Below are 17,539 nucleotides of genomic sequence, written 5' to 3'. Positions count from 1 at the left end.
TAGAGCAGGAGAACCATAAACCTCTTCTACCCGAATGACTGGACTTGAGCACAAAAGAAGGAGTAACACCCTCAGATCCACATTTCAAAGGAAGCGTTCCCATCCCATTTCTCAATAATCCGTAGAAGAGAAGCCTTCACAGAGCTTTCTCCTTAAAGGCAACCCCCCTTTATTTACTGCTGCTGTCAGGTCTAGCTTTCCCAACATAATTTTTTGTATAACACAAGTTATATTTTAACAAGAGTATATCATCTTCCTCAACAGATATAGATGAATGCAGTAATTCCCCAGGTATCTGTGGTTCTAACTCCATCTGTACAAACACACCAGGCTCATATAAATGTACTTGTGACAAAGGATTCACAAACATTTCCAACACATGTCTAGGTGAGTACAATGTAATATTTCCATTATTTTCTATTCTTGATCCATCATTTGTATTTTAGTTTGATTGTATTTACTATAACCCAGTGGTCTGTATTGTGTGCACACTCTTCTACGTTCAGGCCATTCCGCTCCCCTGTCCACATGAAAAATGCAGAGAGAATGCTCGCATGCGACGGAAGCTCGCTCTGCCCTTCTTCTGGCCTGTAGGAAATTGCGCGAGCGTCTTGACATTAGAACTAGATGTCTTTTGGCCAGGGGTCGCTGTCATTTCTACGAATTTGGGAACAAGTGCAGTAGGACTTTAGCTAGGTCCCTTCGGGAGCAGCGCTCCTGCAACTTTGTTCCCCTTATTACTGGACCTGCCGGTGCGCGTTTCACGGATCCAAATCGCATCGCGGAGGAGTTCGCTGGCTTGTACCGTAGGTTATATAATCTTTCCCCCCCTCCGCATCTCCCCCGGATTCCTCTCTCCTCCCTGCGATTCGGCATTACCTTAGAGACTCAGGCCTCCCCCAGCTACCCGCTGAGGTGTTGTCTTCGCTGGAGGACCCCATCACGGGAGAGAAGGTTGCTTCGGCCCTTAAGTCTATGCAACCTAGCAAGGCTCCCGGTCCGGATGGCCTCCCTGCTTCCTATTATAAGAAGTTCTCCTCTTTACTCCTGGGTCCCTTGACGCGTGCCATTAATTCCATCTCTGAGGGCGCCCCCCTCCCTCAGGATCTAACCAGAGCTCACATTGCAGTCATCCATAAGGAGGGCAAGGACCTGGTTTTGTGCTCTAGTTACAGGCCCATCTCCCTTCTCAATGTCGACTTGAAGATTTTCTCTAAGGTCCTGTCGACGCGCCTTGCCCCCCTCCTTCTTGACCTAGTGGACTCCGACCAGGTTGGCTTTATTCCTTCCCATGAGGCTAGGGATAACACTGTGAAGGTTATTAACGCTGTACATTTTGCTCGCTCTCGGGATATCCCACTCTGTCTTCTCTCCACTGATGCGGAGAAGGCATTCGACCGGGTGGGTTGGCCCTTCCTCTTCGAGGTCCTGACTCATGTCGGTCTTGGCCCGGTCATGCGGTCCTGGATCTCTTCCCTGTACTCTAACCCTTCTGCGTCCACTAGGGTCAATGGGATTTTGTCCTCCCCTTTCCCGATAAGTAATGGCACGCGTCAGGGTTGCCCCTTGTCTCCCTTGATCTTTGTTCTTACTCTTGAACCTCTTCTTAGGAAGCTTAGGGTCAATACTGCCATGCTGGGCCTCGAGATGGGGAGACGTCATCTTAAGATAGTGGCCTATGTGGATGCGAGATCTTCCATACTTTGACCAGTGCTCCACTCAAATTCCTCTCATAAGAGTCATGTGTCAAGGGCAAATGTGACTCCAAGGAGCCCTATTTTAGTAATTAGTGGGGGTCTCAGTGGTGGGGCCCCCAGCGATTGTACATTTTTCACCTATCCTGCAGTCAGTTCCTAGTCAAATATAAACACTGCAGCCACTCCACAGTCCAGTAAATACTGCTCCATAGTCTACTGAAGGACTTCTTAATCTGTTTCTACTGGGGTCTCATAAGTGGTGAAAGTCAACAATAAAATTACTAACATTGTTACAATTCTACTTATTTTAAAAACCATAAAGTGTATAAGCAGTTATCTTGCTAGATACTACTGCAGCCTAAGATGGTTTATACATATAGTCGCCTCCCCGCTACACCTGACCCACAGGGGGCACCTCACCGCTTTAGAAGCACATGCCCTAATGCAAACCCTGACCTCTCTCAGTCCTGTCTAGTGGAAATGCTATCTCTATTCCATATATATCCATGATTCATTTTAATCTGACACCAAAAACAATAGAAATTGATTCCTAAAGTTTTCAATTCAGGAGCCAAAATCAACAGGGGGTATTTAGTAACCCCCCTACATCAGTCTTCTGGTATAGATGGACGTAACTGTAGCTCATCTTTGGCATACAGCCCTTTTTGTATCAAAGCTGTGTCACAGAAAACTAGATTGTCTTATGCAAGGTTCACACTAGTGTTTGGCTTTCCGCTCTTCGGGTCCGCTTGGGGTTACCCGCAGACCCCTAGACTATAATTGGGTCTGCCGGGTTTCCAAGCGGATTTGGCCTGAGATACAGTCAAACCTCAGCCAGCATGGAGAATAGATGGGGCAATGGGGGATTCGCCAACAGGCTGCAGGTAGAGCAGGAGAACCATAAACCTCTTCTACCCGAATGACTGGACTTGAGCACAAAGGAAGGAGTAACACCCTCAGATATACACTCACCAGCCACTTTATTAGGTACACCATGCTAGTAACGGGTTGGACCCCCTTTTGCCTTCAGAACTGCCTCAATTCTTCGTGGCATAGATACAACAAGGTGCTGGAAGCATTCCTCAGAGATTTTGGTCCATATTGACATGATGGCATCACACAGTTGCCGCAGATTTGTCGGCTGCACATCCATGATGCGAATCTCCCGTTCCACCACATCCCAAAGATGCTCCTCTATTGGATTGAGATCTGGTGACTGTGGAGGCCATTGGAGTACAGTGAACTCATTGTCATGTTCAAGAAACCAGTCTGAGATGATTCCAGCTTTATGACATGGCGCATTATCCTGCTGAAAGTAGCCATCAGATGTTGGGTACATTGTGGTCATAAAGGGATGGACATGGTCAGCAACAATACTCAGGTAGGCTTTGGCGTTGCAACGATGCTCAATTGGTACCAAGGGGCCCAAAGAGTGCCAAGAAAATATTCCCCACACCATGACACCACCACCACCAGCCTGAACCGTTGATACAAGGCAGGATGGATCCATGCTTTCATGTTGTTGACGCCAAATTCTGAGCCTACCATCCGAATGTCGCAGCAGAAATCGAGACTCATCAGACCAGGCAACGTTTTTCCAATCTTCAATTGTCCAATTTCGATGAGCTTGTGCAAATTGTAGCCTCAGTTTCCTGTTCTTAGCTGAAAGGAGTGGCACCCGGTGTGGTCTTCTGCTGCTGTAGCCCATCTGCCTCAAAGTTCGACGTACTGTGCGTTCAGAGATGCTCTTCTGGCTACCTTGGTTGTAACGGGTGGCTATTTGAGTCACTGTTGCCTTTCTATCAGCTCGAACCAGTCTGGCCATTCTCCTCTGACCTCTGGCATCAACAACGCATTTCCGCCCACAGAACTGCCGCTCACTGGATGTTTTTTCTTTTTCGGACCATTCTCTGTAAACCCTAGAGATGGTTGTGCGTGAAAATCCCAGTAGATCAGCAGTTTCTGAAATACTCAGACCAGCCCTTCTGGCACCAACAACCATGCCACGTTCAAAGGCACTCAAATCACCTTTCTTCCCCATACTGATGCTCGGTTTGAACTGCAGGAGATTGTCTTGACCATGTCTACATGCCTAAATGCACTGAGTTGCCGCCATGTGATTGGCTGATTAGAAATTAAGTGTTAACGAGCAGTTGGACAGGTGTACCTAATAAAGTGGCCGGTGAGTGTACATTTCAGTTTCTAAGGAAGTGTTCCCATCCCATTTCTCAATATGCCGTAGAAGAGCTTTCTCCTTAAAGGCAACCCCCCTTTATTTACTGCTGCTGTCAGGTCTAGCTTTCTCAACAAAATTTTTTGTATAACATAAGTTATATTTTAACAAGAGTATATCATCTTCCTCAACAGATATAGATGAATGCAGTAATTCCCCGGATAAATGTGGCTCTAACTCCATCTGTACAAACACACAAGGCTCATATACATGTACTTGTGATAAAGGATTTGCAAACATTTCCAACACATGTGCAGGTGAGTACAATGTAATATTTCCATTATTTTCTATTCTTGATCCATCATTTGTATTTTAGTTTGATTGTATTTGCTATAACCCAGTGGTCTGTATTGTGTGCGCACTCTTATGTGTAAGGTTCGGTTCACATCTGCGTTCAGGCCATTCCGCTGCGGAGCAAGCAGCGCTTTTATCACCGCATTTTTCTTGCAGAATCCACAAGGACCCTATTATAGTCTATGGGGTCTGCGGGTAACTGCTTTTTATGCAGATTAGGTTTCCTTTTGGGAGGTTCCCAAGTGGACCCCGAATGGAAACCCATGCACAGATGTGAACCAGGCCTAATACACTGTACGTGGCTACCTCCAGCAGTCCCATGGACCTTGATGGTGCGGGATCTTCCATACTTTGACCAGTGCTCCACTCAAATTCCTCTCATAAGAGTCATGTGACAAGGGCAAACATGACTCCGAGGAGCCCTATTTTAGTAATAAGTGGGGGTCTCAGTGGTGGGGCCCCCAGCGATTGTACATTTTTCACCTATCCTGCAGTCAGTTCCTAGTCAAATATAAACACTGCAGCCACTCCACAGTCCAGTAAATACTGCTCCATAGTCTACTGAAGGACTTCTTAACCTGTTTTTACTGGTGTCTCATAAGTGGTCAAAGTCATCATTAAAATTACTAACATTGTTACAATTCTACTTATTTTAAAAACCATAAAGTGTATAAGCAGTTATCTTTCTAGATACTACTGCAGCCTGAGATGGTTTATACTTATAGTCACCTCCCCGCTGCGCCTGACCCACAGGGGGCACCTCACCGCTTTAGTAGCACATGCCCTAATGCAAACCCTGACCTCTCTCAGTCCAGTCTAGTGGAAATGCTATCTCTATTCCATATATATCCATGATTCATTTTAATCTGACACCAAAAACAATAGAAATTGATTCCTAAAGTTTTCAAATCAGGAGCCAAAATCAACAGGGGGTATTTAGTAACCCCCCTACATCAGTCTTCTGGTATAGATGGACGTAACTGTAGCTCATCTTTGGCATACAGCCCTTTTTGCATCAAAGCTGTGTCACAGAAAACTAGCGTGTCTTATGCAAGGTTCACACTAGTGTTTGGCTTTCCGCTCTTCAGGTCCGCTTGGGGTTACCCGCAGACCCCTAGACTATAATTGGGTCTGCCGGGTTTCCAAGCGGATTTGGCCTGAGATACAGTCAAACCTCAGCCAGCATGGAGAATAGATGGGGCAATGGGGGATTCACCAACAGGCTGCAGGTAGAGCAGGAGAACCAGAAACCTCTTCTACCCGAATGACTGGACTTGAGCACAAAGGAAGGAGTAACACCCTCAGATCCACATTTCAGTTTCTAAGGAAGCGTTCCCATCCCATTTCTCAATAAGCCGTAGAAGAGCTTTCTCCTTAAAGGCAACTCCCCTTTATTTACTGCTGCTGTCAGGTCTAGCTTTCCCAACATAATTTTTTGTATAACACAAGTTATATTTTAACAAGGGTATATCATCTTCCTCAACAGATATAGATGAATGCAGTAATTCCCCGGATATCTGTGGTTCTAACTCCATCTGTACAAACACACCAGGCTCATATAAATGTACTTGTGACAAAGGATTCACAAACATTTCCAACACATGTGCAGGTGAGTACAATGTAATATTTTTTGTCTTCCTTTCTTTTTGTGTTTTATGCATCTATCATATTAACCACTTTTTGGGGTTGATTGGAGGACTTTGACTTTAACCCATGCCATACATGGATGCTTATTGCTTTTTTTTAGTTAAGATTTTTGGACTTTTCATCCATTTGGAATCCTGCTACTATTATAAATGTGAAAGTTTGTGTGTTTGGCGAGGAAAAAATCCACTTCAGGAATTAGGAAATGCTTTTTGAAGTGGTTTTTGGAGCCTTTTTGAAGGCTTTTTTAGTTTTGTTTTCCTCCAGCACAGTGTATGGTACCACTAGCATTTTTTCCGCACAGTTTTTGCCAATTCTTTGCCCAAATCCGCACCTATTCCGCCTCCCACTGACTGCGTTGGTTTTTGCAAGCGGAATCCGCCTGAAGTAAGCTTTTTTTATGCTAGCACACGTGACTGTGTAATTCACGGTTATGTGTATGGGCCAATAGAAATGAATGAGTCAGTGTGCTATACCTGAAATAGATGGATAGCACACCATTCACAGCCAAGGTCGTCTGCAAGAGGCCTAAGGCCTAGTTCACATCTGCGTCGGTACACGGGTGACATCCTGTGCACTGCTCGTGCCTTTAATTCATGGCCAGCCAGCAGCACATGGTCGTCTGCAACCAGCCTGAGGCGCAATCACACATCTGAGTTTCAGCAATGAAAGTCAGCTTGTGGTGTTGTTTGCACTTACCGGCCTGCACCTCACTCCAGGAGCAGGACTCCTAGAAATACAGTTATCAGTGCTCCTAGGAGTAAGGAGTAAGCGCTGTGGACCCTACTGTCAGGAGGGGCGTTCCTCACAGACTGTCAGAAACGCCTTTCTGACAGTGAAGAGCTATGGTAACGGCACTGATAGCTCTTCAGTGGGGGCACATAATGAGAAAGCTGAATTCAGCGCACTGTCATCTTTCTAGCGGTATATAATACCGCATATGCCCAAGGACCTGAAAGATCCTCTTTTAAAGGAGTTATCCGGAATAAACTACAAATCTTCCCCTAAACTAAACCCCCTCCCCCCGCCTAACTTCTAATTTACTTATAGTTTTAAAAAAAAAATTGTATAATTACCTATATTCCTGGGGCAGTCATGTGACCGCATCAGAGACACTTTCTGATAATCCGGTGACGTTCCGTTTCACCATTTCCGAAATGGAATGTCACCAGTACTTCCCCCCATCCGCATCAATACTTACATGTCTTCTTGAGTTCGGGACGGCTCCTCCTCTCTTGAAGTGCCTGTGCAGTCTTGTGGTGACTGCAAGACTTGCACAGTAGAGATGGCACTCCATCCCTACTACACAGGCCTCAGGTACTTCCGGTCTGTGGGCAGCGTCTCCAGCAGTGAAGAGGAAAGGAGGAGCCACATATCGGAAGCTAGGTAAGTATAATGCGGTGGGGGTGGGCTTAGTTACTTGAGAAGGGCTAGAAGTGGGCAAGGATAACTTATCTAGGGAGACAGGGAGGGAAGGAAGGGGGAGCGTAGTAGTGGGCTGGATAGCTTAGAGTAGCTTGGCTAGGGAGACAGGGAGGGGGGTTTAACGCAGTCAGAGAGGAGAGGGGGAGCACTGTCACAGGGAGGTAGCATGGAAGGTACACAGGAAGTTACAAAGTAGGAAGCTAACACCTGTAAACAAATGCAGAATATACCACAGACACCTAGAAATCACTCAAAACGCTGCTAAAAGTATATGGGTGTAATTTTAACCCATTAATACTAACAGACTGTTAAAAAAAAATTCTTGCTCTGAAAATCCCTTTAACTGGCTTTTTTTTTTTACACTGCCCATTTATTGGAGTGCTGCTTTTTTTCTTGCAGATTTTCAGAGCAAAAGTATACAAGTGTGATCCTGACTTTTCTGTTATCTTCTCCAGATATAGACGAATGCAGGAGTTACCCAGGGATCTGTGGTTCTAACTTCACCTGCATTAACACATTGGGGTCACATGAGTGTATCTGCGACAAAGGATACACGAATATTTCTAACATATGTGCAGGTGAGTACAATGTTATATATTTCTTATCATTAGATCTATAGGGAAACCACCAGCGTTACTGTAGGTATAATTGACATGCTGCGAGTTCCAAATCCTCACTGGTGTACATTGCGGATTTTTCTGCAGTCACCACTGTGCAGTGACTATAAAACGCCACGGTTTACGCCACATGGGGCCCTGGCCTAAATCAGTTATCAGGTCTTTATTTGTGTTGAATGGATGGCAATGGCCCAGATTTACGACAGTGGTTAATACTAGAGATGAGTGAGTACTGTTCGGATCAGCCGATCTGAACAGCACGCTCGCATAGAAATGAATGGACGTAGCCGGCACGCGGGGGGGTTAAGCGGCCCGCCACCGTCAAAGCGGAAGTACCAGGTGCATCCATTCATTTCTATGGCGCGTGCTGTTCGGATCGGCTGATCCGAACAGTACTCGCTCATCCCTAGTTAACACTACACTCTGGCATAAACATGGTATCTCTTGGTGCATCTGGTTTGGAATAGTTTTTCGACATGCATGACCTGAGAGAGTGTGGATTCTCATGGAAAAAGACAGCCTACCTTAAACGCACCCTGATGCAGCAAAATGGGCCAAAATAGTGCTGAAAAATTCTGGCACAAAGCATGGATATATCACACTGCAGAATTTTTCCTAATTTCCTTTTTTATTAAGCAAAACACAGCATGCTATAGTTAAGGTGTTTTTCGTGAAGGTTTATCCCATCTACTTCTACATAGGATATGAAAATTAAAAAAAAATGCCCATCTTTTTTTTAGACTAGTTTTGCTATGATGTCTATTTATGATGTAAGTGCACCTCCTTGGTAAATGTTTTGCACTTTATAAACTATGTGCACCCCTTTATTGTTCAAAAATACACAACTGCACCTATTTAACACTTTCTGACTTCATGGACTATTTTTAACTCTGCAAGTCATAAATACAGTGTAAGGGGGCATTCACACTACGTATACTGAAGCTTATTCTGAACGTAAAACACGTTCAGAATAAGCGGCGTATAAAGCAGTTCCATTCATTTCTATGGGAGCCGGCATGCGAGCCCTCCCCATAGAAGTGAATGGGCTGCTTCTTTCACTGCGAGCAGTCCCATTGAAGTGAATGGGAAGTGCCTGCGTGTACGGCTCGGCATGAGCAGAGCTAGCTGTATACGCCGGCACTCCCCATTCACTTCAATGGGACTGCTCGCAGTGAAAGAAGCAGCCCATTCACTTCTATGGGGAGCGCTCGCATGCCGGCTCCCATAGAAATGAATGGGAAGTGTTTGGCAGCCCTGCTGTAACGCCGGCGTGTACGTCTGTGATACACGCTGGCGTTACGTAGTGTGAATGCCCCCTAAGGGCTCGTTCACACCTGCGCCCGGTCTCCATTCTGCAGGTTTCCGTTTCCTGCCCGAAACTGGGTAGGAGACGGAGACTTGCAGTCATTTTTCACACCCATTCATTTGAATGGGTTTGAAAAGTGTCCGGCCATGAGCGCCGGTGAGCGTTTTAAGCTCCCTGTGGCGAAACTGTTTTTTTTTTTTTAACTGGACACAGAGTCAGACATGAAGGACTTTGTGTCTGGTTTAAAAAAACGGTTTCGCCACGGAGAGCATAAAACGCTCACCGGCGCTCATGGCCGGACCCGGACTGACAGGTTTCCGTCTTCTGCATGCAGAAAACAGAAACCTCAGAACGGAGATCGAACGCTGGTATTAACCTAGTGTCAGGCTGAAACTCCACGTTGTGGAAGCGCTGCTTTATTTGTTACAGATTTTGTTGCGTTTTTTTGAGCCAAACCTAATATCGGTTACAGAAGGAATACGAGATACACTGTTTACCAATAAGTATTGGAGTTCTCCGGAGGTGGAGTTATGGTCTGGGGGTGTTTCTCCTGGTATGGACTGGGACTCTTGGTCCCAGTGTATGGTAAACTCAATGCCGATGCCTATTGCACTACTTGCGCTCGGACCACAGGTGTCCAAATACGGCCATATAAAAACCAGACATGCTCTATCTTTGTATATTGTCCTGGACACACGGACCCAATAGAAATCAATAGATCCATTTTTAACTGATGTAAAACCGATTGACATAAGAAGTAATCTCATTGGGAAGCTGATGACACTCCCTCCAGACAAGGCCCATTCATTTGGGCCTAATCTGGAGCGGAATGCCACAGCTGGATGACGGTGCACTGCACCAGCATCCAGTCGCAGCTACCGTTTTTTGTACCGGAATCTGAGACGGCCTCCGCCTCAAATTCCAGACCAGAAATCCCTGTCTGAACTCAGCCTTACAAATCGATCGATCCGTTGGTAATAAATATACCAGATCCAAAACACATAGGTGCTACAATACTGCTATTATTATAAACAGGGGTTACTTTAGACCCCAGAGTATAATAATCGCAGGCCCAGGGGAGGTGATTAAATACAACAAACACTAATCTTCAGAGGTCCTGGTGGTGGGCCCCGGTCATCCAGTCCGACACTGTCTTTGTAGGTATAGGGTAAGTTCACACGGGGTAAGACACTCCTTCCTCCCAACTACACCCATTCATTGGGCCTAATCCGGAGTGGAATGCGCGACTGGATGCCGGTCATGGCTACCCATATTCTGGACCGGAACCTGAGGTGGCCTCCACTTCAGGTCACAGTCCAAAAAACCCAATGTGAACTTACCCATAGAATATAGAGCAATCAGGGCATTGCCACTTATCTGTTGCAACAACAGCAACACCCGATTCACAAGTGGAAACCACTACTTGATTCAGGTGACCCTACCCTATCTATCAGGCTGGGCTATGCTGGGTTCTGTTGACAGACTCCCTTTAACAGTCCCATGTGACCCCGACTTTTCTATTATCTTCAACAGATATAGATGAATGCAAGCAACACACAAGTATTTGTGGTTCTAACTTAGTCTGCCACAACACCCTGGGATCATATATTTGCAGATGTGAAACTGTTTCCACCAAATGTGTAGGTGAGTAGCATGCTCTATTTCTTTATTGTCTATCTGCCACACATACTATTGTCCATTCAATTGTATTTATTGGGCAATCCCCAATATTCCTTCTGGTTCCATGTTGTATGGACTATAAAATACTAACCACGATCTGTTACAGGCCCATTTTCTAAGGCCCATTTTCTTTTTGGTGCTTTTTTGGTCATGTTTTTTAAACACAGGGTTTAATTGAAATGTTTATTATTGGGGTTCAGCAATCGGGATCGGGAAAGATCGGATCCTGATCAGCGATCGAGCAAATTTCATGATCGGGATCGGCTGGAAAATGATAGAAAATTGGATTTTGAAATCTCAAGATCGGCTCAACCCCAATGTATATACTGTATAATATACAATTAGGGATGAGTGATTGGGATCCAAAAAGATCGGATCCCGATCGTGGATCAAGCAAATTTCATGATCACGATCGGGATTGGCTGGAAAATGATCGGAAATCGGATTTTAAAATCGATCCTGAAATCTCAAGATCGGCTCAACCATATTTATTATGCATTTTTTCCTGTTTTTTTAAATTCCTATGTGAGAATCCAGCTTAACTCTAGATTCACACCTGCATTCGAGTGAGAATACAAAATAAAATAAGATAGAAAATTTGAAGATGGACTTACGGCTTCCATCACACATTGTTTTAGTCTGGCATTTTTTTCTGAACATGAATGCCATGAAAAAAAAGTGTATTTAATAATTGCATTTTCGGGGCATTTTTCCATTGACAAACTGATTTTTTTGTATTTATTGTGTAAATGTATTTTAGTTGTGTTTTGCTGTAGTTTTACAAATGGAAACAGAATGTAGAAATTATTGTCTGTATTTTTCACTGCACTTGCCTTTGACTAACATGCTGTCATTTTTTTTCCCTGGGCCCCTAATACAGGAGGGTCCCAAGGATCTAGTGGAAATCAACCCAATTTACAGGTGATTATGAATACAATTACTTGACCCTTATAGAATTAACCTATAGCTCTTACCGATAATATGTGATGTGTGTGCAATGATAAAGCTGATAACGAAATGGGCATACACATGTTCAAAACAGATGGGGTGAGATCCCACTAAATCAGGGGTCTCCAATGGGCCAGATTGGAAGAAGCTGATACAGAGAAAGGGGAACCATTCAGAGAGTTTTCTAAAATCGTCAATTAGGTCTAGTTTGTGATCACTAATAGAGATGAGTGAACACTGTTCGGATCAGCCGATCCGAACAGCATGCACCCATAGAATGGAAGCACCTGTGACACTAGTCTTACACTAGTATAGGAAGCAGGGACTAGAAATGTAAAGGGATTGTCCTATTATGGACACTTAGACCCTGTGGAAGAGCTTTCCCTTTTGAAAAACACAGCATGTTAATATTAATATTAGCTGCAGAATCACATGCGTTTTCCCTATGGAGTTACAATTGTCAACCAATGCTAAACATCACAATATAACGCTGTATAAATATCTGCCATATTACAAGTCTGCTTCTAGTGGTACAATACTTTTCATAGAATATAAGCACTGGTATGAGGGAAAGGCTGGGGGGCAAGTGTGTGCCACAAGATCGATAAGTCTCCGTTCTATCTGTTCACATGGCCGTTTTTATGACAGTCCTTTTTAACAGACTGTCCAATAATAAAACACGTCTTATTTATGTACGTTTTCACTGATCCTTAAAGTGAAAATCTATGCCCCAAGGGTGCAAATCAGCCATGAAAAAATAGTTTGTTTTTCCCAGTGCTCATGTTAATGCGGACTAAGGGTCAATTCAATTTGGCGTTGATTCTGGCGCGGAATCTGCATCAGAATCAGCGTGGAAAAAAAAGGCTCCCATTTTCTTGTAGTGGAAAATTCTGCTATTGGAAAAAAAAGCTAGCAGCACTCATTGAAATCAATGGGAGGCTTTGTTTTCAGTGTGGAAAATTCCTCACCAAATTTCTTGCCATTTTCCTCCGTGTAAATGGACCCTAAGGGTTGGTTCACACCAGCGATTGTATTCCATCCACAAGGAGTCTGCATGGAGACCCCCCGGACAGAATGCAATCGCAATTGCAAGCGATGTGCTTGCAAAGCACATGGAGCCCATAGACTATAATGGGCTCCGTGTGCTTGCCGCGCACTGCCCGCCTGAATGAATTGTGCGGGCAGTGCGCGGCAAGCACACGGAGCCCATTATAGTCTATGGGCTCCGTGTGCTTAACTGCACAGCGCTAGCGTTGGTATTCCGTCCGGGGGGGTCTCCATGTGGACACCTTGCGGATGGAATACAAGCGCTAGTGTGATCCAAAATTTAGAGTCCACAAGATAGAGAAGCTCACGGCAAATAAAGGATGGACTATAATTAAGCAATTCCTGCAAGTGGGGAAATCAGTTGTACAGGGACAAGACTGTGTCGTGTCCTTCCAGCCCCCCCCCCCCCCCCACCCATCTGTTTGTCCACTGTGTTTTTCTTCTCTTATGAGAATGGGTCATCCTTTTTGGGTACAGTACATAGTGGATATTGACAGATGGAGATAATACTGAATTGAATGGGGGAGGGGGGTCGCCATAAACACGATACTCTCGTTTCATGGACATTTTTGGTTGGTCTGGCAAATGGCGAGTCTCTTACTTGGTGGTGTCGCTGGGAGTTGGTGGAAGAAAATGAGGCCATCATTGGTGGCTTATGGTGCCCTTGAGGGGCATTGAGCATAGTTTGTTGTGCCATAGACCCCTGTTGGATTGTTTTCTATATTCTGGTACAGCTTGTGTGTTGGTTTGAAGTAGAATGACATGGAGATGGTAAATGATATGGTGGGGTTAGGTGTATGGAGGATGGGTATCTACAATATAGTGCCATAGTTATGCACCTGTAACATTTGTTTTTTACTATGTCTGAACTTTCAGGATCCCTCCTGCTCCCGGCTACGTGAGATAAATTCTATTTTGAATACTTACTGTGATAAAGATGGCAACATAACCACACAGGTGAGTACGTGACCATATATAGAGAGATATATATATATATATATATATATGTATATAAGTATAGATAGAGTGTATGAATAATGCAGCCACACTTTACTCAAGAAATTGCAACAAAAGTGCAAGTGGCCACATAATACTGATATATACTAATGAAATGATCATGCCATTTAGTATTGTAATAACACTAACATGGAGTGTTACTGCTAAATAACAATGACATTGGGAGTTCCTGCACAGTGCTGCCATAAAACGTCCACGCAACAGTTTCATTCACTGCCCATAGAAACCTTTCCCTAACATTACTTTACATAGCACAGACTCCCTTGTTTTCCCATTATGGCCAGGGCCACACAAACAGGAATCCTAGTAGTTTAGATGCCGTGAAATTGTCAGAAGCCAATCCACTACAATCTACAGTAGTAGATTTATACAAATTTCATCTGTATACTGCAACTAAAACATATGCATGTGGTTGATCACTTAGGGCGGGTTCACACCTGTGCCCGGTCTCCGCTTTGCAGGTTTCTGTCTGCTGCCCGAGAAACTGGACAGGAGACGGAAACCCGGCGGTCAGTTTTCATACCCATTCACTTGCATGGGTTTGCATAGTGAGCGCCCGTGAGCGTCTTCTGGTCTCCGTGGTGAAACCATGGCTTTGTGTCCAGTTAAAAAAAAAGGTTTCGCCGCGGAGAGGCACAAAACGCTCATGGGCGGTCACTATGCAAACCCATTCAAGTGAATGGGTTTGAAAACTGACCGCTGGGTTTCCGTCTCCTGTCCAGTTTCTCGGGCAGGAGATGGAAATCTGCAAAGCGGAGACCGGGCGCAGGTGTGAACCCGCCCTTAGGGGCCTTTCACACGGAGTAAATGCAAGCTGATTATGGCAAAATACATGTGTAAAAAATACACGTGTAAAAATCAGACTCCTATTGACTTCAATGCCATTGTTTACACGTGTAAAAAACGTGCCAAAAAATGCAGTTTTTTTGGCGTGTTTTTTACACATGTAATAAATGGCATTGAAGTCAATGGGACTCTGATTTTTTACACGTGTATTCTGCCATAATCAGCTCACGTTTACTCCTTGTGAACGGCCCCTCACCCTGCTCCTGTCCATGGCCTCCTCCACTACCTCTGTTGCTCATCATGTTAAGAGTCCAGTGATCTTCAGCATTGGGACGTGATGTGCAGCACATGGGGCCACCGGGAGGCTGAAGACTGAGGGGGAAACAGAGTAGGCTGTGGGCAGGAGCAGGGAACAGCAAGTGAATAGCGGCCATTACCTGCAAGAGTAATTCCTTGAACTCGCACCCTTACATACAGCACATACATTCTTTTATTATTATGTTGTTCTCTGTATATGCTAACCCTCTCTCATCTTCTCTTTAGAAAGCCAATGATACACTTACACGTAATGTACAAATACTCAGTAATATAATTACTGAACCTGCTAACGCCACAAATAATAATACATCTACTACAACAACAACAATTCTGACTGCTGTGGAGATGATTGTCTTGAAGTCTTTTGTTGATGAACCAAGGAACCAACTCATCTCCACACCTCAGCTCAGTGAGTATCTGTGTAATCCCACTATTGGTTATTCCATTTACTGTTTTACCTCATGTAAAAAAAAAATCAAGAAATCTGAAAATTTCCTTTAAACATGAAAATATTTTGCTGTAAATTTTGCACAAGTAAAATTAACAAAAAAAAAAAAAACAACCAAAATCGCGGCAAAAGCTGTTTATATTACAAATTAGCTCTCCTTTCTATCTGCCTCCTTAAGCTAGATTAACATCTGAGTCGGAGACTCCACTTCAGATTCCCCTGAAAATTGGCAGAGAAAAGTCCTGCACGGAGGCCTTATCTCTCCGTGGGTTTCATCCGCTGTTTTAATGGAAAGGCCCTCTTGCATTCGGGTCACCCTGCGTATTACAGTCCCGCCAAAGTGGATGGTATTCTGGCTAATACCATTCACTCATTGCAGAAAAAATGGCACAATTGTAATTTTCTTCTCTAGCCCCCATCATTGTAGTTAGTTTCAACACAATTACCTTCCCTGCTGTCAGGTGGGTCGTCCCTGTCTTTCTGCTCCAGCCTAGGGACACTAGAGAACATAATTCTGGTGCAATAAGCAGAAATGATTGATCATAAATGGTCGTGGAGGGTGCTTATTGAGGATGAAAGGTCCTCTTTAAGGCTGTGGTCACATACATCTACAGCACAGTTTTTGTGCTGAAAAAGCCCCGCTCGGCTTATACTCGAGTCAGCAAAAAAAAAAAAAAAAAAGGTTTTTTTTTGTTTTGTTTTTTAAGGAGGGGGGGGGTCTATGACCAGCCACAATATCAATGTATAGAATCTCTCATAAAATACTGCAAAAAAAAAAAAAAAAAAAGAGAAGATTTAAAAAAAAAAAAAAAAAAAGTTGTAAATCCCTCCTTTCCCTAGAATAGATATAAAAGTAGAAAATGACTGTGATACACATTATACATTATACATTAGGTATCCCTGTGTCTGACAGTGCCCGGTCTACTGAATATAGGGGATCTGCAGGGCTCCTGTTCCGTCAGGAAGGGGTTAATAGGAGCACTGCAGATCCCCTATAGTCAGCCAGGCTGAATTCCAAGTGGGGGGAAAAAACAGTCCTCAAGCTCAGGGAAGGGGCCGACAGACAACCAAAACACCCCCTCCCCTTCCCCAGCACCCAGCAACTACTGCAACCAAAAACCATTTTAATTTTTGAAATTTTCCAGTAGCTGCTGCATTTCCCTCCTAGGCTTATACTCGATTCAATAAGTTTTCTCAGTTTTTTGTGGTAAAATTAGGGACCTCGGCTTATATTCGGGTCGGCTTATACTGAAGTATATACGGGTATTTGGTATATAAAAAATGCCTCTTTCTGGAAGTAACACTCGATTATCTACAACTCTGTTTTCCAGGTGTATCCATGAAAACGTTCAGTAATGTCTGCTCTTCTGACACGATGCCCTTTCAGCTGGCCTTGAATGACAACACTATGCGAGTTCCATGTGATGAGTTAGATCACCAAAGAGGTAACTTGAATTATGGATGTTTACGAGACTTTAATACATGTGCGGTCACAGTCTCCAAATCAATAAAAATAATCTGACCATCACAATGGGAGAGCCCTACCCTCTGTCTAACTGCTTAGCTTATCTGCCTTGCAAGGATAGCCCTCACCTCTATTGTGTAAATTGGAGGACTTTTTTCCCCACTGCTTTCAGTTTTAAAACAGTGGACACCCAGCTGACCCCATTATAGTCAGTGGGGTCCGCCAATCTCTGTTGAAGTGGCCTCATGTAAACAAGAGTCATCTCATTCACTGACCATACTTACATGTTGAAAAGGCTAATGGAGCCTCAATGGGGCACCATAATTCACCATAATTTGACACAGTGATGCGACTTAGGCCATTCCCAATTCACAGGCAACCCTGTCCCTTTCCTGTGACACGGTTTTCCCCCTAAATTACTTGATAAATGTGGCACAAGCAATGTTACATAGTTTCTTCTTACGCAGATTACACCAGAATTTTGGTGCATGTTGCTTCGGAAATCTCCCCCAAAGTTATTTAGCAAGCAGCATAACTTTTTATACACTTATCGATATACTTTAAACCAAAAGCCCTTTCTAATTTGGTAAATGCCCAACAATAGGGCAGTGATA

The 17,539-nt window shown here is 44.1% G+C and overlaps 1 protein-coding gene across 1 annotated transcript in view; it reads left to right on the top strand.

Annotated features, from left to right (window-relative positions):
* Positions 1-17,539, top strand: part of LOC142204481 (uncharacterized) — a 79,225-nt gene that overhangs the window by 49,212 nt on the left and 12,474 nt on the right. The window contains exons 9-17 of the mRNA XM_075275793.1: positions 265-387; positions 1,259-1,441; positions 4,065-4,187; positions 5,711-5,833; positions 7,749-7,871; positions 10,750-10,856; positions 13,768-13,848; positions 15,238-15,421; positions 16,792-16,905. Of these exons, the coding sequence (XP_075131894.1) occupies positions 265-387; positions 1,259-1,441; positions 4,065-4,187; positions 5,711-5,833; positions 7,749-7,871; positions 10,750-10,856; positions 13,768-13,848; positions 15,238-15,421; positions 16,792-16,905 (1,161 nt within the window). The remainder of the gene's footprint in view (positions 1-264; positions 388-1,258; positions 1,442-4,064; positions 4,188-5,710; positions 5,834-7,748; positions 7,872-10,749; positions 10,857-13,767; positions 13,849-15,237; positions 15,422-16,791; positions 16,906-17,539) is intronic.

Source organism: Leptodactylus fuscus, chromosome 5, assembly GCF_031893055.1.
Source record: "Leptodactylus fuscus isolate aLepFus1 chromosome 5, aLepFus1.hap2, whole genome shotgun sequence".
Lineage (NCBI taxonomy): Eukaryota > Metazoa > Chordata > Amphibia > Anura > Leptodactylidae > Leptodactylus > Leptodactylus fuscus.
Note: the sequence above shows the minus strand (reverse complement) of the source record. Positions and strands in the feature narration are given on the sequence as shown.